Below are 22,008 nucleotides of genomic sequence, written 5' to 3'. Positions count from 1 at the left end.
GAAGACATTGATGATATGGTAGCGCGTATCCCATGCACGTGTGGGACCTTTTGTTCCAAGTCTTAGTCATCAGTACGGATAGATCCGTTTTTCCGATTTCGATCGCAGCATTTTAGACAACATTTGGTCTGTATCTTAATTCTCTAAAATGCAGTCGTCGTGCCGCAACAGCATTTTTTGTGCATCGATGAGAAGAGCCGGGGGGGAGGGGAGGGGCGAAAGTGTTCAGAGTATGAGTCATGAATTACGGATCTCACCTTCGATGGGTTTTGTATCGGATTGGGATTTACTTGCCCAAATGAGCTGTCACTGTTCACACCCATCAGTTTCCGATTTCAGGGGTAAATTGGCAATGTTTACAAAATAAAGTGTACTGAGACTGTTTTTACCCTGAACGTATGAGCAATCAATCCAGAAAAATTACTGGCTGGCTGTATACACAATCGCCATCGATGCGATGAGATGTGATGTTACGATCATCAACTATTTCCGTTGCATACGAACATCATATTTATCTGTTCAAACATTTCCACAACTTCAATATACCCACTAGTGTCGGTGATCTCAACGCTGCGCTAATTGCAAACACCTCTGGTCAGAAAAAAAGCAAAGCCCGATCACAAGTTGGTTTCGCCTCTTTATTTCTTATAAGCGCATCGTTTGAGACACACCGGATATAACAGATTTCATCATTCTCAAAATGTCAGGAGACCTTCTCTCTGTACCGACACCAGTCCTCCAGTCTGCTCTTGAATCTATTTCGATACCGACATCATCACCTAGAGCTACTTTCAGCAATTGGGCAAAGACATTCAAATGTCAACCTCAAAGGGTATTCGCTCCCACCACGGCCATACAATGTAGACAGATACTCGAGTTGGCAAGGAGGGAAGGTGCGAGAGTACATCCAGTCGGTGTAGGTCATTCACCATCGGATTTGGCTTGTACAAATGGCTGGTTAGTGAGAATGGAAGGGTTGAAAGGTGTTGCTAAAGTGAGTCAATATGCAACGCTTACTCGTCTTTTTCCCATTTTTCTTCTCTCATATGCTGATTGGCGTCCTTCTTGTAGATCAATCATGAAAAACAATCCGCTACTTTCTTGGCTGGAACTACATTACATCAAGTCCACTCTACCTTAGCATCATCTTCGCCACCTTTAGCATTGATAAACATCGGATCGATATCAGATCAAACCATCGGAGGATTGATATCGACAGCATCGCATGGTTCGGGAGTCGAATTTCCAGTATTATCTCAACATGTCAGATCTTTAACTTTGGTATTACCATTACCTGGTGCACCTGTAGTCAAAGTCTCTCCTACCGAAGATCCAGATTTATTCAAAGCGAGTTTATGTGGACTGGGAGCAACTGGTTTAATGTTGGAAGTTGAGATTGAAGTTGAAGAAGCATTCAGATTGAAAGAAACCAAACATTCAGAAACAATAGATTACGTTTTAGATAATTTGGATCATATCAAAACTTCAGCAGAACATGTCAGGGTTTGGTGGTATCCTGATGGAAAGGGTATGGTCATTGGAAAAGCCAACAGGACATATCAAGTGAGTTATCTATAGTCTTTCACTTCTTTCAACTCGAACAAATTTAAGCTTACATTCTTATATAGCCCGCCCAACCCACATCATCATTGCTCGCTCATATACTAAGTTTCCACCTCACTCAATTCTTCTTATTCGTGTCTCGCATATTCCCTTCTTTCACCCCATACGTTGGTAGGTGGGCATGGTGGTTATCGAAAGAGGACAGTGAAGTTGTAGATGATGGTTATAAGATTCTCAATTTTGATTGTTTGGTAAGTTGCGTTCCCTCTTTCTTGCTATGATGTGCTCCTATCATATACACTCGATTACCTGCCACATAATCATTACATCTTATTGCTCACGTTATCTTCCAAGAACACCTTGACTTTATTCGAAAGGTGCAGAACTGACTATATCTATTCCTTCCAGTTCCCTCAATACGCTCTCGAATGGGCAATCGATTCTTCCTTAGCCAAAACATGTCTCGAAGAAATGCGAGTATGGTTGAATCAAGAAGCGGCTGATCCCAATGGATTAAGAGTCCATTTCCCTATAGAAATTAGATGGACTGCAAAAGATGATATTTGGCTTAGTCCAAGTTATGGTCGAGAGACTTGTTGGATCGGTGTGGTCACTTATCGGTGAGTTCGGACTACTGCCATCTTCCCGTCAAGCAAGACGTCTTATTGATCATTCGCTGAATCATTTTATTCCATTTTTGGTTATATTCACAGACCATACGGTCTTGCAGTACCATACCGCAAATTCCACGAAAAATTCGCTTCACTCCTTGCTTCTCACGGTGGAAGACCTCATTGGGCTAAACAACATACACTCCGACCAAAAGATCTCGAAGCTGTTTATCCTAAATTCAATGATTTCAAAGATGTCTTACATCGAGTCGATCCCAACGGCATAATGAGAAGTGAGAATGTGCGAAGACATATAGATGGCGAAAATGTTCCGGATAGAGTATTCAAAACCAGATAGTCCCAAATCAAACCATCTGGGGATTATTCGTCTTAAAGGAGGTCTATAGGGCGGAGATCATCAACTGCAAACTCAATTATAGTAGTACATTGGGAATGGGCATTGTTTATGAAATATAGAATTAACATAGATGAAATATATACAAAATGGCGTAATTGTGTTGCGTTGCCTCCGTCATCTTTTAGACAAGGAGATTGAGGTATCTTAGGGGGGGGGGGGGCTTTATAGATGGGCAGATATACCAAAAAGTGCTTATAGTATTACCATAGTACTGTAATATAGTGTTATACGTGTTACAACAAATGCAAGACTCATCATCATATTCTGTTTCCTGGTGATGTCAATCACTCAATTCAGCCAGAACTCTCTTGATATCCTTCGATTGCTCTCTGTTACCTCTAGCAGATCTCTCTTTGATCCTCTTTTGCCATGGTTCGGCCTCATGGGCACTATCTCCTTCTGTAGCCTTTTCGCGTCTTTTTATTACTCGGCCTAATTTACCCAAATCGTTGGCTTTGACTTTTCTGGCTAGGTCGGGGTTCTTTTGGAGTACCTGATAATATACGCTCAGTCAAACAATCATGAAGCACGGCATAAACAGAGAGAAGGATTCGGCTATGCTACTCACTTGAACACCAATCTCATAAATTGCTCTCTCTTCTGGGGAATCCCTGAAAGCCTGTTCGTGAACGCGAGCTGTAATTGAAGTGGAATTTGTATGTTTTCAGTCGATGTTGCAGCCATAGTGATTGAATAAATGGATACTTACTATTCACTCCTAGCCTTTGCAAAACATCCTCACTACCTCTCTTTGTCCCTATAGGTGCGCCACACAGCGTCAGCATGAATCAGAGCTAGTCAAGCGGGGGAACGTACCGGTACCTTCATGACCTAGAAGATCCTTTACTACCTCATCGTTCCTCTTCCTAGACATCACGTCGTTCTCTCCAGCTCGCTTGTTGGCAGCTTTGATCTGAGCTCGATGAAGATCACGAGCTTTGCGCTCGTCTCTCATTGCCTTCCCTGCTTCATCCTGTCAACCAAATAAGTCAGTCTGATTACAGTACTGATATGTAATATCACTTACTTCGGACGCGTGGTCATCATCTTCAGCTTCAGAATCGTTATATTCCGCTTCAATAAGATCTTGAACGAAGCGATCTTCCGCTTGACGAATTCTCTCAATCTGGATAATTGAGTCAATTAGGAGATCCCGATATCAATTTTTCTAGTAAACGAAGCAGCTTACGTTCTTGGAGACAAACCCTTTCGGATCAAAACGAAATATGTTCTGTATACCAAACAATTCACCTTGATCTGCTTCTGTTCTTGCTCCGTCGAAGCCTTGATGCATTCGGCTTTCGAAAGTCCCATCGTTGAGCTGCCGTGACCTTGACTGCTTGTGGACTTTCCAACGAACTCAGCCAGTAGTCTCACCACATCCACGCAGGAGACTTACTTTGTCTCTCATACATGAGCTCTTCAACAGTACCTTGACCAATCAACCGATAAACGTCACTAAGTACTATAAATCAGCTTTCAAGAGGTATCCGCCTTGCTCAAAGTTACTTACACCGTACGTTTCTGGCCTATACGGAAAGCTCGATCCATAGCTTGAAGATCGTTTGCCGGATCTATATCATTAGCGCTAAAGACTCTCCTCGCAACTCACTCCAATCAGGGTCAAAGATTACAACTTTGTTGGCCTATGCAGATGTATCAATTTGGTAGATTCGCATGATCAGGCCTCAAGTACGTACCGCTGTCAAATTTAGCCCAACACCTCCAGCCAAAGTACTAATAAGCAGAACGAAATGATCTCTGCTCTGGTCCTGAAAACGATCCACCATATTCATTCTCTCAGTATTACTAACTTCTCCAGTAAGCATATCGAAAGCAAATCCGGCAACTACTAATCAGCACGAGTGTCTGGTCCGTTTTGACTTACGTGTTGATGAAGTCGATATAAATTCAGATATCATCTTGAGCAGTCGCACCGAGTTCGAAAATATCAAGACTATCATGAGGATCAGGACATCTTCTGTTGCCGACCTTGCAGCCTACCTTTATTGTTCATTGGATCATTGCGCCATTGTACCATCATTTGCTCAAGAAGCTATACAACTGCGTCAGCTCATTTGTGACGAAACCTTACAAAATTCAGACCCGAGCTCACCGTCCATTTCCCGCAATTCTCGGAATCCCTACAATTTGGCATTAGATGATTTCATTGTAATTTAAAGGTATGACGAACAGGGCAGCTTGAATCACATTACGCTGCTTCGTGTCGTAGTCCTGCCCAGTCTATGGAGGGGAATGCACGGCGTCAGACCTTGGGCTCGACTGGTTTGTATTCACTAACAACTTCACTCACACATATCTTGAAGAAATGCCTGTTGATCTCCCGCTGAGCACAAGGGGATATTAGCTTCCCTGGACGGCAAGAGAAACAAGTCTATCAACGAACAGTGTGTAGTGAATCATCCTTAGCTGAATAACGATCAGCTGCGAAAACGACAAAGTTCGTCGAATGGGCGTTAACATACCATGATACAAGAGTCCGAAGTGCTACTAAATGATCAATACGAGACCTCATCAGCTGTGGGAACACCGACTCACATTTGCAACCTTCTTGCACGCCGATAGGCTACAAGATATCAGGTCAAACCTAAAAAGATATGCGTGGTAGCCAGCTCACTTTCTCAGCAGAACATCGTTGACAGTCTCATCATTCGAAGTTTTCGCATGATGGCATTTGCTCCGTCTGCGTGGTCAGCGTTGTTTGTACCGACGTACACTCACTTTAAACCAGACCCGCATTCGCAAGGGTCATTACGTCTCAACAGAAACTGGATATCTGTTCTCGTCGTCAGCTGCATGGTCTTGGTCACCCTGACTCTGTCAGCTGCACTCACCTTCAGAATCTATGAGATTCTGATATGCCATTATCTGTGTAGATGCTAAAGGGCAAAACACCACCATGTCCCTCTTCTCTGGTAGCTATGTTTCCGCTCAGTATCCGGTGTCAGTTGGATCGGAGGGGACTTACCTCGTGAGCTATCAATCTTTTGTCTCGCCGCAAGTAGAAGTGAGGTAAGATCTTTTGAGTCATTATACCCAGTCTCATCTGCAGGGATTGTTAGACTGATCCTTGCTCCACCAAGGGTGCGACTCACGATGGCAGTGATTACTTCTGCAGCTGTGCCCTCGTGTCTGTGACCTTTCTTGATTGGGTTGACAGCGAAATCCCGCCATTGTTTCAGAGTCCCTGCCCAGCCTCGATGTGTCTGTATGGTATCAGTTGGAGATACCATGTGCTCCAAGAGACGTCGAGCTCACAAAGTCGAGTACACTCCACATCTCGTCCATCCTGTTCTGCACCAAGGTACCAGTCAGAGCAAAGCACACCTTGCAGTGTATTTTCTTCAAGGCCAACGTTGCTTGGGCTCGTGGCTCCTTCATACGATGTGCTTCGTCCACAATCACCACGCTGAGGGACTGTCAGTAAACGTAAGGATTCGGAAAACTCACGACAGCGGTAATTCCTTGATATGCTCTATTGTGTTTCGAGCAGTATCGTAGGAGACCAAGACTACATGGTAAGCAAATGGTAGATCGAACGACACTCACTTATATCGAAGAATCCTTGCGTGAAAGATGTCCGTATATCTGACCAGTTGTCAGATTGCCAGATAGCGTATTCGAAATAGCCCCACTGCACCTTGGATGAGCGAAACTCAACACAGGATTTCTTCGATATGGGCTCACCGTATCAAGTTCTCTGCTCCACTTTAAATGTCAAATGAATCCACCTGATTTGTACTCACATTATGAACGAGCGATTTCGGACAAACAATCAACGCTGTAGGCCAATGTCGAGGATTCATGACCTCGCTTGATTGCCTAATCGTCTTTTTCCGCCGTTGATAGTCCACTGAAGTACCTGTCTTTCGCATGATGGCCGAGAGCTAGTGGATCAGCTGAAGTCGTTCTGCTTTACGTACGAATGATATCACTTGAATAGTCTTTCCTAGACTATGAAAATATTGATTAGCCTTGACAAACGTACGAATGGACATGCTTGGAAAACTGACCCCATGTCATCACCCAGAATTCCGCCCATACCTTCTTTATAATGGTCGTACAGGAATCGAGCGCCGACTTGTTGATATGCCTTGAGAAATCGGTTGATGGAAGCCGGAACGGCGATGTCCTTGGCCTCATCGTCCAGAGGAAAGGGGCCGGTTCTTGCTTGTTCATCAGAAAAAGGGAAAGTTGGTCTGTATGGAGGAAGATCATCCATTTCAGGAAGTTTGGCAGACTCTGAGATACGTTGCATTACAGATCGTGGCTCCGATTCTATACAGGTTCATCCTTATCCTCTACAGCTTGACAGCGGATATAGCTCAGACACTCACTCGAAAATAGTTCGTCGTCTTCTGAATATACTCCTTCTTCCCCCTCTCGCACTGAATCCTCATCTGCTCCGTTGCTTTCCACAGTTTTGCCCCACGGTACTACTACCTCATTCTCCTCATCGTCATAATCCCCTTCTGGCGCTTCTTCCAACGGATCTTCTTCTTCCGTCGAGTGTGTGATCATCGTTGGCGGACTACTGCTCAGCGGTGAGGAGTTGATGGATGGTCTGGTAGGGCTACTACTGGTCGGGGGAGGGGAGCTTCTGCTAGGACTAGATGCCGGTTTCCTTCCCGCAAGTCGGTCTATGATCTTCTGTCGGGCAGCCTCAATCTCTGCTGCTTTCCCTTCGGGATCAGGAAGACCTATGACAAGGCTTGAGCATACAACGTGAATGAGAGATGAAAGACTTACCTGCAAGATAGTATAACGGGTTAAAAGGTAAGATCACCTCTACCCATTTTCGTATCGAACATGAGCTACGGTGAACGACACAAGAAGCGGAATGATAGACTTACGTCCTTCAAAACCCAGCTCATCCTCATTTTTCCTCTTCTTGGCTCTTTTACCTCCTCCGTGATTTACCCAGCTTTCTTCTTCATCATCGTCGCTGGGAGTAAATTCTTCCCTTTTCCTGATTGATCCAGCAGATCTACTTTGGGACCCCGGTAATTTAGGTAAAGCCAGTGATCCTTCTCCTCGTTTCTTTCTCTGCTTGTTCTCTTCTCTTATCCTTTCTCTATCTGATTGAAATTTTTGTATCTCAGCATATGCTTTTGCCGAAGCTCGCGACTCAGCAGCGAATTCGTCATCGGATACTGTTTTAGCGAAACGGCTGGTCAGCAAGTTGAACAATGTGAACATACGAGGGAGTGGCACACTTACATGGCTCTGCAGTAGACACGATGACAGGCTTCCTTCGCTTCATCCCTCTCCGTTCTCGTGAAATTATACCGGAAAGTCAGATTCAGACCTGGAAGGGAATATAGCGATTAGGGTATAAACTTAGATACCAAACCTATCAACGTTGAGTCAAATGGACGCTGATGGGAGCCAAACAATGAAATAGCCGGCCTGATCAACTTTCCCACGGTGTACAAGTCCTCACTTGTGAGCACTCTTTTATGTTCATGCGACAAACAATGGTAATGACATCTTATCATACTAAATTTCCACTGGTTTCGGGAAAGTCTCCTTGGCGACATCAGGTAACCATTCCCACCAAGAAGCAAGATCTTGCCTTTTATCATATATTGCTCCTGAAGGTTTTTGAGCTTCCAGTCCTCGTTGAACTTTATCCACTTCATCCATGACCCTGAAAAGATTTCCTCCCATAAGTCCGACGATCTCTTCATCTGTCCATCCTCTACATATCATCTCAGTTATCAGATCCGGATATTTAGAAGTATCCTCCAAGCCTGGAACACTATTTTCTATGCCATCTATTATGAATTCAATCATCATAGCGAATGATCGATCGTCAGCGATTGAATGCAATGATGTACAAATGTAGCATTGAAATGAGACGAACCAAAATCTGATGCAATACCGACATGAGTTTTACCACATTTCTTAGCTAGATATTCTATATGATCTGCTACTTTCTCCAAGGAAGGAATGACCTTATCAACAAAGTCAGGACAGAAGACACATTGACTATAGTCGTCTGATTTAGCAAATATCGAATAGTTGATGAGCGAGGAAAATAACTTACATCACTCCATTATTCTTCCCTTCTTCACTGCCTATCATATCCAATACATCGTCGGGAACGTTTCTAGGGTGATCACAAATTGCACGTGCGTTCGAATGAGAGAATATGATAGGTGCTTTGGATAATCTTATAGATTGTTTCATCGTTTCATCCGATACATGAGAAAGATCAATCATGACTATTTCACATATCAGTTGAATCAGCTGCAATGTATGTATAAACAGGAGAAATAGTCCATATCACTCACTGCCTGTACGGTTCATCTCTTTGATCAATTCCTTCCCCAAGTCAGTCAATCCATTCCCGGGATGAATAGGCTCAATTGGATCTCCACTACCAGCTGAGGAAGCGAAAGCTGGAAATTTCAGAAGATATTTCAAAGGACTTTTAGCGCTATTCGTGTCGATGTTCTCACAACTACATACCATTATGACCGGTATGAGTCAAGGTTATATATCTCACTCCAAGCTGTGCCCATATCCGAAGTATAGACAATGAATTCCCTAACATGTGACCTCTTGGAAATGAATCTGCTTGAGCGGGTCGCAATGTGATTAAGGAGTGCCGAAAACACTCACCCTTCTACCCCAATAAAAGTAGCAAGTTTACCAGCTTTGAAAGCATTCATGGCATCTCCAGAGCTCCGTGCGTATTGAAAATCCTACGAGTACTGATTGAGATCAAAGAGTATAGCTTCATAATCTGAAAGATTACTAACTTTTTCTCGCATGATCAATTGAATTTGATCGATCTGTTCAAGAGCATCCCTTACGTCCTATAGATAGCCCAAATGCATGTGAGCGACTGCTTGCTAAGACCGGAGTCCTTTATCTCCACTAGCTGATGATATCGGAGAACCCACTTACGTCGCTTGGTAAACAATAATCTGTTCCGGGTCTACATGGTATCCAAACAGCCATAAACAGCCCACCCAATTTCCCTTGTCTCATTCTCGGTACATCAACGTGACCAGGATATGACTTTGCTAGTTGTGCAGCTCCTTCCACCGGATTCCTACCTGGTTGACCGCTTCAGCGTGACCTGCAAATAACGGAATGGTGTGAAGAATCACCCACTGACTGCCCGCATCACCATAGGTAGATCTACATGAGTATCAATCAATGGATGATCAGTCATTAGCTCCAAGGCATGTTGTCGGTGTTTGTCCCTTCCCAGGATTGGTCGCGCAGAGTCAGTCATGGTGTTGATTATCAGTGCATGAACATCTAAACATCACATCTTTGTTTGACTAGATTACGGGTGTACGAGATCCAACGGGAAAGCGATAATGAAAGGTGAAGGTGGGCAATGTGGGCAAACATCATCACCCGGAGGTGCCCGAAAAGATTTTTATCATGCTGTGCCGAAATCCTTCTGCGAACATTTTTGATTTACGGTATCCGGAGTAGACAAAGGCATTGATCAAATGGACGGTCATGGGTAACTCAAAGATAAGCTGAGTTGACTCTTGCGCAGTAAAGTAATGTAACAGGTGACACACTCTTTCTAGAAAGTACCTCTCTATGCCCCGTTTCTAGCTGAGAGGGGACGTCCTCTTCTCGAATGTTCCTTTAAGTTGAACCTCCTTGTTCGGTACCACAGAGACGTCACTGAATGTCCCCGTTCCTATACTAGCTGCGGGTCTGGAAATCATGATTCATCATCACACCCGTTCCTCACTACCGGAGGGACATAGCACAGCATCGTATGATGAGCATGACGTCGCGATATTCAGCTACTCCGAAGTATTCCCACAAGAACACAACGAAAATTTTCACACAAGGTTTAGCCTTGGGTGATGTTCCTCGAAGAGCAGGAGATAGAGTTGGTCACAACACTACCGGCGGCGAGGTTGCAGCTTCATTCAGCGCCACCCGATATATGTATGGGAGCAATGATGTCAGAGGTACCGCTTAGATCAATTGAGCACTCGCTTCTTTCCAACATTACACACATGCGCCAAGCTATTAGTGCGGCTGTAACACCTGACAGAGGAAAAGCTTGGTCTTCTTGGGGTAAATATGAAACGCTCAACTATGTCATAATACACCACTCCTTTTTTTCCTGGAATCGATCTATATGAGTAACATACAATTGGACTCGCCCTCTCATGCTTGTTATCTCTTTCTCTTTTCTTTTTTTCCCTTTCTGCTTTTTTCAGCCTTCGGATATTTTAGTTTGGTTTTTTGCTTTTCTTGCTTTTATTTTCGGAGAGAGTGACGTGTGTGACGTCATTTTTTCAAACGTCAAAACAAAAACATTATAACTTTTTCTGGCTTGTTTGCTTCGAGAAATTTGCATATATAAACAGAACCCCACCTCAAGCTTTCGCTCTTCTGTCTTTACAACTTTCAACGTTAACACCACAAATATTTAACCATAACCATCAATATATCATAATGGGAAACATCATCTCCGCTATCGCTAATGGATTGTCCGCGTAAGTAATGTTTTAGAACCCTAACCTCGACTTTATTCTCGCCTCCGCCACTTTAAAAAGATTTGCCACTGACCTAGATTGTCTGTTCTTTAGTGTTGTAAGCGCAATCGCTTCCGTGTTCATTGCCATCTTCAGAGGTATCGGTGCCGTATTAATCGCCATCTGGAACTTCATCACCTGTGGTATGTGCTCAGGTGGACGAAGAGGAGGTAGAGGTACGGTATAGTGGGTGATGGAACTTAGATGGTAAGTTATTTCGTTCTCCTTTGCCTTAGTGCGACAGCTGATATCAATTCTTCCGCAGAACATCGAACATCTCCCGTCACCCAACTCTACTCGCAAACTCACTCTCGTAGTACACACGCCCACGCATATACCAATACATTATAATAGCAACTCTTTAATATTGTCGGACTTCGAGGAGGATCAGTAAACATTCCATCTTTATTTACTATGTAGCTATAGATCAACACGACATGCAACGACATACATTTTTGAACTTTCTATGACAATGCCTTTGTAGTAACGGTTGAAAAGCCGACATATTAACTCTGAAACTGGTACTCTACAGTATTTCATGCTTACGTCTGACCTCAACCGCAACTAAACGTTCAACCTCTGCTTTCTCTGATCTACGAGGAATTGATAACTCCTTAACTTGATTGTACGTGCTGGGATGTGCATTCGATCGTGCTCCTCCGAGCTTTAAAAAGGATTAGTTTCACTTTGTAACGTGCAAATGAATTCAACTTACTTGCTCTACCACAGCTTCTATAGTGTACCTTTTACCGGCCTTCATGTTATGGTATTCAGGTGTATGGGTAGCATACACTCTGACCTCGTCAAGAAGAAACTTCCACGTCTCTGACCAAAAGATATGAAGTCACCGGGATATTCCATCATCATGTTGATCTCGATAAAATTACTCACTTGAACCAGAACCTAAGTTATCGTTGTAGGCCTGGAATATCTTTTGGAAAGATGTCTTTGCTCTAACGATGAAAGACGTGGTTTCCTGACTGGTAGTGTTCTATGAAGGTTCCTCTTCCTCATCAATATTCCATCCACATCTTGAACAATTTGAGCAAACCCGAAACACTCAAACTTGCCTTGATAATAAGAAGAAGCTAGTCACGCAAGGGAATAGGTATGAATCAGTTTGTAGACTGTTCTGGTGGTGATAGTCAGCATACCACTGACCTTTCCTGTTTCAGCTAATCCATCAAGCTCCGCATCGCTATCGGAATCAGAATGCGGCATGGTGTGTATATATAGATTTGCTTTAGGAGGCGATTTTGGTGATAGAGACGGTTCCACGGATTGTAAGTTTGATAGTTAGACACCTGTTAATAGAAATTTAACGTGAATAAGGTGAGGCATGAAGGAGTGAAAGAGGAAGAAGAAGAACATTAAACAAATCAACATGTAATCAGCTTTCATCAGAACGCGGATGGCAATATTTCCGATATTGGATGACTCAACAGGGTCAGTGATAACGCACGGATCACTTGTGTATATTATCAAATAAGATGGGTGCGCAAGAAGTAGAACCATTCGATACAAGCTTGTTTGTCTACCTCATTCTTCTTCATCTTGTGTGGTCTAGGAATGACATCCACTTATCCTGTGTGCGCTTGAGCTGATCTGACGGTTCACTTTTGCGATCCTTTGTGTTGTTAACGAATGCTGTAGTACTCACTTGGGTATGTAAAATGCACGGGTATCAATGCACTAAGTCGTAGTGGTGTTCTACATTGACTTCAACAAACCGATAGAGCCTGAAGATGTAGCAGTCGAGGCATCCGTTTTATGTGTGATTACCTCGTGAAATAAGCTGAATGGTTCAAAAACAGGAATAGAGATGAGAGACATGTAAATGATGAATAAGAATCCGAGGGGAAAGACGCAAACCATGTTTCCTATTGGAGAGAGTCGGGAAGACTTTGACCCCCTCGTCACCTGTGGATCGTACACTGTTACAAACCGATCTCGAAGCAAGATTGATCTCCACCAGTACCACATTATCCGTACACGGAAGAGTCGTGAGCGAAAATAATGTAGATTCCACCCAGCCAATCTAAAGATACGATGATGTATCATGATGCATAGTTCGTACAAACACTGCTATCACACCGATCAGCATTGCACGCTCGAGTGATAATGAGTGAATGCGAATCTACTTACATCAACGCTTGATCAATTCCGGAATAGTCACTGGGCCTTGTGCAGTGGCTGCTACACCCGAAGAAAGGACACCTACATAAGGCATGAGATGATAATGAAGTGTCATATTTGCGTATTCGACGTCCCTGTGATAAGATCACCTGTCAGCAATCACTGTGATTTTGAGAAATGAGAGATTGGCTCACTTGAAAGTACCAGAAGGGTTTCTCCATTGATATTTGTTTTTACCTGCTTCAACTCTGACGTTTCCTCTACCTTTTCTTCCTGCTTTAGCCTTCGGTAATTTATTTCCTACAGCTCTAATATCTCTTATATCTGCTCTTTGAATGATCCTATCCCATACAACTACCTCATGAGCATTCCCAGTAGAGCCTTCTTCGTAGGATGCGGTGAGATAGACAAATAGTTGTTTGGTGTTGTAAGAGTTTAATAATGGGTTAAGGTCAGTTCGGATATCGAAATGTAATGAAGCTAATTCTTCTTGTCTAGCTCCCCATCTCCTCAATCTGCCTTTTTGACTATATTTTATATACGATCAGGTGATCATCAGCTTCTACATCATGCAAGACTGACTGTGACAAGACTACTAACATGATCAAATCTTTGATTTCCACGTTGCCTGTATTGACTGAAGGATGAGAAAGGAACGAAGCTATCGATATCAGACCTAACAGGATCATAATATAGGTCGTAGCGAGCGAAGAGAGATGATTGAGTCGCTGCAGTGTAGAGTACATCTTGCCAGTATTCTGTTAGCCTCTATGCGGCTACGCTTTGGATTGCTGGGCTGGCGAAAGATACTGCATGCAGAACCTGACGAACAAATAATGCTCAACTATCGTGCATGACTTCCATTGATGTTGCTGGCGAGCTCGAGTGCACTGAGCTGCCGCTGGATTGGGTGTATTTCCGGCGGAAGTATAACTGTATTTGGATGGGGGATAAATTGATTTAAATACGCGTCTCGAATATTCCTTTTCTTTCTTTTCTCCTTTCTGAACACGTACCAAATACTTTTGTCAACGTGGCACTCTGATAATAATTCCAGCTCATCACCTTCCAACGTGTCACCACCACCACCGACATTCTACTGACATCTATATACCCTTTTACTTCAAATCCCTTTTCTTTTAGTTGTTTTCACGTCTCAACAATTTCAAGTATCGCCACCGTTTGTTACAAGCTGGATAGATTAGCCTCAAGATGGCCTACCCACAAAGAACAATACGTCGAACAAGACGATCAACGTCTTCTTCGCTCATGTCAAAAATCACTTTATTCGCTTTCGTCCTCATCGCCGTCATCTGTTTCTTACCTGTTGGTAATCAAGTGAGAGCAGAGGAGAAAGAAGTGGATGTTGGTACAGTCATCGGTATTGATTTAGGTACAACTTATTCATGTGTTGCGTAAGTCCATCCCCTCCCCAACCTTCTATACTTCATTACTTTTCGAAAGCTTACGATTGAATGCTTGCATCTGTAGCGTTCAAAAAGGTGGAAAAGTTGAAATTATCGCAAATGATCAAGGAAATCGAATTACACCTTCTTGGGTAGCATTCACTGATGAAGAAAGATTAATCGGTGATGCAGCTAAGAATCAGGCATCCAACAACCCAGAAAACACTGTATTCGACGCAAAGAGATTGATCGGTAGATCAGCAACTGATTCAGATGTAAAGAAAGACCAAAAACATTGGCCCTTCAAGATTGTCAACAAAGGTGGCAAACCCATGATCCAAGTCAACCACAAAGGTGACCTCAAGGAATTTGTAAGTTGCTCGCCTTGCTCAGCTGTTGTGAAGGAGAGTCGATTAACAAAGCAATCGCCCTTTAGACCCCCGAAGAAGTTTCTGCCATGGTTTTGATCAAGATGAAGGAGACTGCCGAGGCTTACCTTGGTCACAAAGTCACTCACGCTGTTGTTACTGTCCCTGCCTGTGAGTAAAACCTAAAGCTGCGTGATAAATCCGTCTGACACATTTTCACAGACTTCAACGACGCTCAACGATCCGCAACCAAAGATGCTGGTACCATTGCCGGTCTTACCGTTCTCCGAATTGTCAACGAGCCTACCGCTGCTGCCATCGGTGAGTCAGCTAGTGAAAGCATATTCTCGTTGCTAAGCTGACATATTGTTAAGCCTACGGTCTTGACCGAACTGGAAAGGCCGAATCCCAAATCATTGTTTACGATCTTGGAGGTGGTACTTTCGATGTCTCCCTTCTTTCCATTGAGGATGGTGTATTCGAAGTATTGGCTACTGCAGGTGACACTCATCTTGGTGGTGAAGATTTCGATAACCGAGTTATTGATTACCTCGTCAAGCAATACAAGCGAAAGACCGATGTTGATGTCTCCAAAAACAACAGAGCTATGGGTAAACTTAAGAGAGAGGTTGAAAAGGCCAAGAGATCACTATCTTCCCAAATGAGCACCAAGATTGAAATCGAAGCCTTCGAAGGTGGTAACGACTTCGCAGAGGTGAGTCGTTGAGTGCCGTTACAAGAATAGGAGCAAATGCTGATGGCGATACAGACCCTCACTCGAGCCAAATTCGAAGAGCTCAACATTGATCTTTTCCGAAAGACCATGAAGCCCGTTGAACAAGTCCTCAAGGATGCCGGTGTCAAGAAGGATGAGATTGATGATGTAAGTGGTCTGTCAACCATAAAAATCTTCGAGCACAGCTGACAGGTCACCATTAGATCGTCCTTGTTGGTGGTTCCACTCGAATTCCTAAAGTCCAACAACTTCTCAAAGAGTACTTCAACGGCAAAGAACCTTCAAAGGGTATCAACCCTGATGAGGCCGTCGCTTACGGTGCTGCTGTTCAAGGTGGTATCCTTTCCGGTGAGGAAGGTAGCAGCGGAGTCCTTTTGATCGATGTCTGTCCTTTGACCCTTGGTAAGTACTCCATACCCACGTCGACGGGAGTATCAGCTGATTTGGTACGAACAGGTATCGAGACCACCGGTGGTGTCATGACCAAACTTATTGGCCGAAACTCCGTAGTCCCCACCAAGAAATCTCAGATATTCTCTACTGCCGTCGACAACCAACCTACCGTTCGAATTCAAGTCTTCGAAGGTGAACGATCTATGACCAAGGATAACAATATGCTTGGAGAATTTGATCTTAACGATATCCCACCTGCCCCTCGAGGTGTTCCTCAAATCGAAGTCACCTTTGAGATTGATGGTGAGCTAGATCAAACGAAAACATCTGAATTCCAGCTTATGAGTTATTTCTACAGCCAACGGTATCCTCAAGGTTGCCGCTTTAGACAAAGGTACTGGTAAATCCAAGTCTATCACTATCACCAACGATCAAAGACGACTCTCGCCCGAGGACATTGAGCGAATGGTACAAGAGGTACGTAGTCTTCTTCTTTACTCCTCAATCAAACGTAAAGCTGATCAATGTTGGCACACTATCAGGCCGAGGAGTTCGCCGATGAAGATGCCGCTGTGAAGAAGCGAATCGAATCTCAAAATGCCCTTCAAAGTGAGTTGACTCGCTTCGAACTTTGGAGCGCAGCTGACTCATTCTGATTGCAGACTTCGTTTACTCTATGAAATCACAAGTCGCTGACTCCGAGGGTCTCGGTGGTAAACTCTCAGAAGACGACAAGGAGACCATTCTTTCCGCCCTCAAGGAGAAGACTGAATGGCTCGAGGAGAACCCTACAGCTGAAGCTGAAGACTACGAGGAGCAGTTATCTGAACTCCAAGCAGCTGTTGCGGTGAGTGTTCCAATCAGCCGCTATGTTGAGTGTGTGAGCGCTTGCTGACTCGTTCCTCCGTTCAGCCCATCACCGCCAAACTTTACGGTGGTGCCGGAGGTTCAGGATACGATGACGAGCAACAACCTTTCAGCCACGATGAGCTTTAGATAACTTCGCTCTCGAGTATCAGACGGGATGTGAAAGGATGCTATGTGGGAATATTGACGGATTTTAACGATCATTGTCCAACGCTTTTATTGATGATACTGCATCTTATCTGCTCAGTCAGTAGTAGACATTGGTACAAAACTGGAGTATAAGAAAGTGGAGGATGTGGAGGATATGGAGAAATAGAGACAGGATGATCCAAATGCATATCGTTTTGAACGTGACTCAATCCATTGTGCGCGGAACTTTCGATGTGCATGCTGCTTCATTTATATTGCGAGCATCGTTTCGAGAAATAGTCGTCGATGATAGTTAGGCTGATCGACGGGGATATAACGTGGCATGATCTTCACTAGGGGATTAAGCTAAACCGTAAAACTAATCACTTTTCACGAGGTTAATTCCCACTCTCACGCGTCTTATTATCTGACCATCCTTAACATCTGATATCTCATTTCATCCAGCAGTCAACTCTTATACCCCCCAATTCAAGTATATCTCAATGATTCGTATATCATAGTTGAATAATCACCTCAAAGACAATCAGTGTTTTTCGTGTGATACCCCTTCTTCATCCACCTCCTCTTCGACTTATTCCTTTCACCTCTCTCCACTTGACATCGCTACATTCCCTAATAACGCACGTCCCACCCTTCATCTTCACAGGGAATATAATCTTGATCTGATCTTGAATAACACGCATGATACACACAGCCACAAACAAACTCGCATAAAAACGTACTATTTTAGTAACTGTATAGGATTGATCCATTCAAAATTCGACCATTCTTATCTAAAAGATTATCGCGGCACCTCTCTAATACACTCAATTCTGATATCGACGTAGGAAACGATATAGAAAAAGACATTGAGAAGGATAAGTATAACGGTGCCGCCGGAACAAACAAAAGAAGGACAACAACAACCACGACTTCTACTGGAACAACTACAGCTACAAATATCAATATGCCAGGATCAACTTCGACATCTTCAACTAAAACTTCTACAGTGAGGAATCAAGCCAAATCTGGTAAAATAAATCCTATTTGGTATACATACGCTTGTGCGACTTTAGTCGCTGCTGTCGTACTAGGTAATCTATTGAGGTATACTTTTCTAGGTAGGTAAACACACCTTTTCTTACCTGTTCTTGGGAAACACATGTGAAACAAGGAAACTTCAAGCTGATGTCTAACTAAATACAGATTGGTCAGATCCATATCATTGTTCTGCATTGTTGAACACTGGTACGGGAAAATGGTTGGATCCTGGTGTTTGGAGAAATTGGCAATCTGAAGGTAAGTCGAATACTTTTCGGCTCAACTCTTCCCTTTATCTACTAAATCTTCCTTGTCGTTGCATCGTCTCTAAGGAGCAGCTCGTGATAGGGCAAATGATGTTTGGCGCATTAAGCTAACAAAGAACCCTCACAGGCTGCTTCCAGTTACCATTACCAGGAGCGAAATTTCAAAAATGTCTTTCTATACCAGGAGCCAATACTCCCAAATCCCCTTTCTCATCGTCACACGATCAAAAACGAACAGCTATATTCGTTGGGGATTCCAATGTACGGCAATTATATTTCGCAGCTGCACGCACAGTCGGAGGGGTATCAAAAGCCTGGGAATCGGAAGGAGAGAAACACACAGATAGGACTTTATCCTTAGTGGATCCTGATCGGAATGGAGGAGAACTGGAATTGGAATTCTGGTGGTATGTTTACGAATCTCTGCTTATTCGTCTATTCGTCTATTCATCTCTACGCGAAATGGGTTTGTCTCTATATTGTCTTTGTGCTAGAACTGATCCAATATGCTTCTTCAGGGATCCATATCTGAATTCCTCCAAAACCGCTTCGCTACTTTCAGGTGCAAGGTCCGAACCTGCTGCTCTTCTTGTTATGGGCTCAGGATTATGGTTCCTGCGAAATCCAACTTCTGGTGGACTGGCTTCCTGGGGTGGAATGATTCACGAAACTTTCGAATCATTGAAGGAACACCAAGGATCACCAAAAACAGCTTTGATGAACCCTTGGGATGATATGCGTCTTGGATCAGGAGTGATTTTACCCGGTTTATTACCTACAGATTCATCTTCTCCTATAATCGAATATCGAAGATCATCTATATCACCTTTGCATAAGCGAAACCTGACTTCCAGAGCAGGATCAAGGGATTTCTCAATTGCAGATTCGATCATCTTCTTACCTATTCCTAATCCGACACACGAGAAGCTTTCACCCTCAAGAGCTGCAACGATCATGCACACCGATGTGGAGGCTATGAATGCCGACTTGTATGCAAGATTGACCCATCCCGATCCACCTCCAGTAATAATCCCTTCAGTATTGAACGATCTGCTGGTAGACGAAGAAACGGAAGATGGACTTCATTACTCAGATAAGATTATGAATAAACAAGCTGAATTATTGCTCAGTTGGAGATGCAATGATATCATGAGAAATGATGGTGCTACCGGAACCTGTTGTAAGAGGTACGATTGGGCTACACCTATTCAAGCTCTAGTATTGTTTTCATTGGTTGTTTGGGCACCTGTCGGAATGTTGATAGCTTCAAGGCTTCGTAAGTGCAACTCACGACACCTTCACACTGGACGCGTGAAAGCTGATAAAGCCTCCTCAGCCTCATCATCCCCCTTTCTAAGCTATCTTCCTTCATCAAGTGTTGCACCCGCGCTCAGCACCTTTGGCCTAGCAATGGGATATCTCTTCATCGCAGATCGAACGACAATCTTCATCAAGGAACAGAAAGATTACGACGCAACTGTCTTTGGTGTGTTGACTGTTGTTGCCTTAGTAGCTGGTCTGGCGACAATGAAAAATGGTGGAAAAGATTTAGGTTTTTTGAATAGGGACATCACGGACGAATGGAAAGGTTGGATGCAAAGTGAGTACAAGCTTGACGGCTACCATGGCAGAGAGACACGCATATTAAAGTGTATAACCCAAAGTTGCAATTCTCATATATCACTTCTTTGGCGCTTCCAAGATATCCGGTATCTATAATCCGATTCGAGTATTAGTTGCTTCTTACTTGTTCATGACTGGATGTGAGTGATCTCTTGCTATGTTGGCAAAAGTATGCTGACCACGTTCGGTCTAGATGGTCATTTCTTCTTCTGTAAGTCCCACCAACAGCAATTAAGTGTACACTATAGCGCCACTGACTTTGCTGCATAGATTACAAGAAAGCCGATTTTGGTTTCCAGAGGATAGCGATGGTACTCGTTCGGCTCAATCTCCTCTCAGTCGTACTTCCATACACCATGAACACGGACTATGCGTTTTACTACTTTGCTCCTCTCGTCAGTTGGTGGTATATGATCATATACTTCACGATGGCTATTGGATCTAAACACAACGAACGACCTGCTTTCCTGATCTCGAAGCTAATTGCTTGTGCTGGCCTGGTCACTCTTTTCATGCACTACACATGGATGATGGCTAGTATCTTCAAGGTCCTCAATACCATCTTCCGCATCGAGTGGTCAGCCAAAGAATGGTCATTCCGAGTGACACTTGATCTATTTATTGTATGGGCAGGAATGTTCTGCGCATATGGATATATCAAATTGAAAGAGTTCAATCTACCCGAAAAACCATGGTTCAATACTGCTCGAACAGCAACAATGGTTTCAAGTGTATTAGGAATGATCTGGTATTTCTACTTTGAACTTTCATTGAAAAACAAATTCATATATAACAATTATCACTCGATAGTTTGTTTCGTACCTATTCTATCATTTGTCTTTTTAAGAAACGCTTCGCCGATATTACGTTCGACAACGTCAAGATTGTTCTGCTTTGTCGGTCAAATCTCTTTGGAGACTTTCATCTTACAATTCCACGGCTGGTTGGCATCTGATACTAAAGCCATCTTACTCGTCATACCGACAACGAAATATAGACCTTTCAACTTGGTTATATCATCAATCTGTTTCGTCTGGTTAAGTTATAGAGTTTCAGGTGCGACTGGCGAAATTACAGAATATCTAGTTGGAAAAAAGAAATTACAACAATTACCAACTACTTCTACCACGCCCAATCCATCTTCGTCGTCGTCGACCAGTAAACCGAGTGACAGTAACAGCGCTGCAAATACAACAAATACGAACACAACAAAAGTAGTACATGAACTTGTTGAAGGTCCAAAAGATGGCGCAGAAGGTGGTATACCTGAAAGTATACCATTAATGAATCAATCTAAGAAAGATATAGAACAAGGTGGGGATCTATCGACGCCTCAAAGCGAGTCTATGGAAAGAAGGGAAAGTTGGCCTGCTGTGAGTGTTTGGTGTTGGATTGGGTTTTCATTCTGTCGCATTGCGATCCGTTTGAATCCGGAATGTGTCGCCGCTAATTCATACTGGATTGGTGATATAGTGGATGGCAGCTACTGCAGCTTCGATGACTGGAAGACCTTCTGTAGCAGGATATCAAAGTACAGATAAACAATGGAAAGATCAAACTGTCCTTAGCGTCATAAGTAATATAGGTAATTTGGCTAAAAGATATAATTCAATTAAATTATCTTTGATCTTGCTAGCTCTGTGGGTTCTGAATTGGTTATACTAGATTAGAGGAAGTGAATAAAGATCTGAAAGTAAAGGCGTTGAGGGGAAGATATAGGTATCAGTTCTCATTTCGGGGTTTTTTTTTGCCCCATATTAGAATAATATTTTATTGTGCAATTTTGGAAAATGCATGCTCAATTTTGGTTCTATGCCAAGTCACGATGTTCACATCACTGCAGGCGACCTTGATAGAGTATAGCAGATGGGAAGAATGCAATGATGACATTTTTTACGCGTA

The 22,008-nt window shown here is 43.3% G+C and overlaps 6 protein-coding genes across 6 annotated transcripts; 3 read left to right on the top strand and 3 right to left on the bottom strand.

The window, feature by feature from the left end:
• Positions 1–700: 700 nt before the first annotated feature.
• On the top strand, positions 701–2,532 carry IL334_004964 (uncharacterized protein; the record flags this gene model as incomplete). Its single annotated transcript, XM_062936678.1, has 5 exons — positions 701–994; positions 1,072–1,563; positions 1,629–1,814; positions 1,972–2,183; positions 2,277–2,532. The coding sequence occupies 5 exons, from the start codon at positions 701–703 to the stop codon at positions 2,530–2,532; spliced, it is 1,440 nt and encodes a 479-aa protein (XP_062792729.1).
• Positions 2,533–2,872: 340 nt separating this feature from the next.
• Positions 2,873–7,876, bottom strand: IL334_004963 (uncharacterized protein; the record flags this gene model as incomplete). The annotated part of the gene is made up of 33 exons (XM_062936677.1): positions 2,873–3,085; positions 3,161–3,228; positions 3,302–3,349; positions 3,409–3,565; positions 3,620–3,718; positions 3,782–3,939; positions 3,992–4,050; positions 4,106–4,121; positions 4,205–4,238; positions 4,293–4,364; positions 4,530–4,549; positions 4,597–4,648; positions 4,709–4,736; positions 4,787–4,836; positions 4,907–4,939; positions 5,000–5,022; positions 5,079–5,100; positions 5,152–5,179; positions 5,231–5,290; positions 5,335–5,389; positions 5,448–5,532; positions 5,582–5,659; positions 5,709–5,819; positions 5,872–5,902; positions 6,064–6,088; positions 6,163–6,253; positions 6,301–6,321; positions 6,537–6,567; positions 6,627–6,855; positions 6,951–7,313; positions 7,363–7,401; positions 7,467–7,766; positions 7,834–7,876. 33 exons carry the CDS (start codon positions 7,874–7,876, stop codon positions 2,873–2,875), a joined length of 2,742 nt encoding a protein of 913 aa, XP_062792728.1.
• Positions 7,877–8,112: 236 nt separating this feature from the next.
• On the bottom strand, positions 8,113–9,862 carry IL334_004962 (uncharacterized protein; the record flags this gene model as incomplete). Its single annotated transcript, XM_062936676.1, has 9 exons — positions 8,113–8,390; positions 8,480–8,604; positions 8,663–8,840; positions 8,910–9,017; positions 9,088–9,179; positions 9,241–9,323; positions 9,381–9,437; positions 9,529–9,680; positions 9,739–9,862. The coding sequence occupies 9 exons, from the start codon at positions 9,860–9,862 to the stop codon at positions 8,113–8,115; spliced, it is 1,197 nt and encodes a 398-aa protein (XP_062792727.1).
• A 3,425-nt stretch (positions 9,863–13,287) lies between these two features.
• Positions 13,288–14,023, bottom strand: IL334_004961 (uncharacterized protein; the record flags this gene model as incomplete). The annotated part of the gene is made up of 3 exons (XM_062936675.1): positions 13,288–13,411; positions 13,472–13,804; positions 13,878–14,023. 3 exons carry the CDS (start codon positions 14,021–14,023, stop codon positions 13,288–13,290), a joined length of 603 nt encoding a protein of 200 aa, XP_062792726.1.
• A 466-nt stretch (positions 14,024–14,489) lies between these two features.
• IL334_004960 (chaperone DnaK) lies at positions 14,490–17,176 on the top strand (the record flags this gene model as incomplete). The annotated part of the gene is made up of 12 exons (XM_062936674.1): positions 14,490–14,692; positions 14,769–15,054; positions 15,120–15,222; positions 15,274–15,372; positions 15,426–15,766; positions 15,821–15,934; positions 15,991–16,189; positions 16,244–16,483; positions 16,539–16,657; positions 16,723–16,789; positions 16,843–17,027; positions 17,093–17,176. 12 exons carry the CDS (start codon positions 14,490–14,492, stop codon positions 17,174–17,176), a joined length of 2,040 nt encoding a protein of 679 aa, XP_062792725.1.
• Positions 17,177–18,143: 967 nt separating this feature from the next.
• IL334_004959 (uncharacterized protein) lies at positions 18,144–21,771 on the top strand (the record flags this gene model as incomplete). Its single annotated transcript, XM_062936673.1, has 9 exons — positions 18,144–18,297; positions 18,383–18,475; positions 18,611–18,890; positions 19,002–19,759; positions 19,820–20,083; positions 20,148–20,246; positions 20,300–20,317; positions 20,377–21,479; positions 21,580–21,771. The coding sequence occupies 9 exons, from the start codon at positions 18,144–18,146 to the stop codon at positions 21,769–21,771; spliced, it is 2,961 nt and encodes a 986-aa protein (XP_062792724.1).
• Positions 21,772–22,008: the final 237 nt, after the last annotated feature.

The sequence above is a fragment of the Kwoniella shivajii genome, chromosome 6, assembly GCF_035658355.1.
Source record: "Kwoniella shivajii chromosome 6, complete sequence".
Classification (NCBI taxonomy): Eukaryota; Fungi; Basidiomycota; class Tremellomycetes; order Tremellales; family Cryptococcaceae; genus Kwoniella; species Kwoniella shivajii.
The sequence above is the reverse complement of the archived record's forward strand: the minus strand, read 5'-3'. Positions and strand labels throughout refer to the sequence as shown.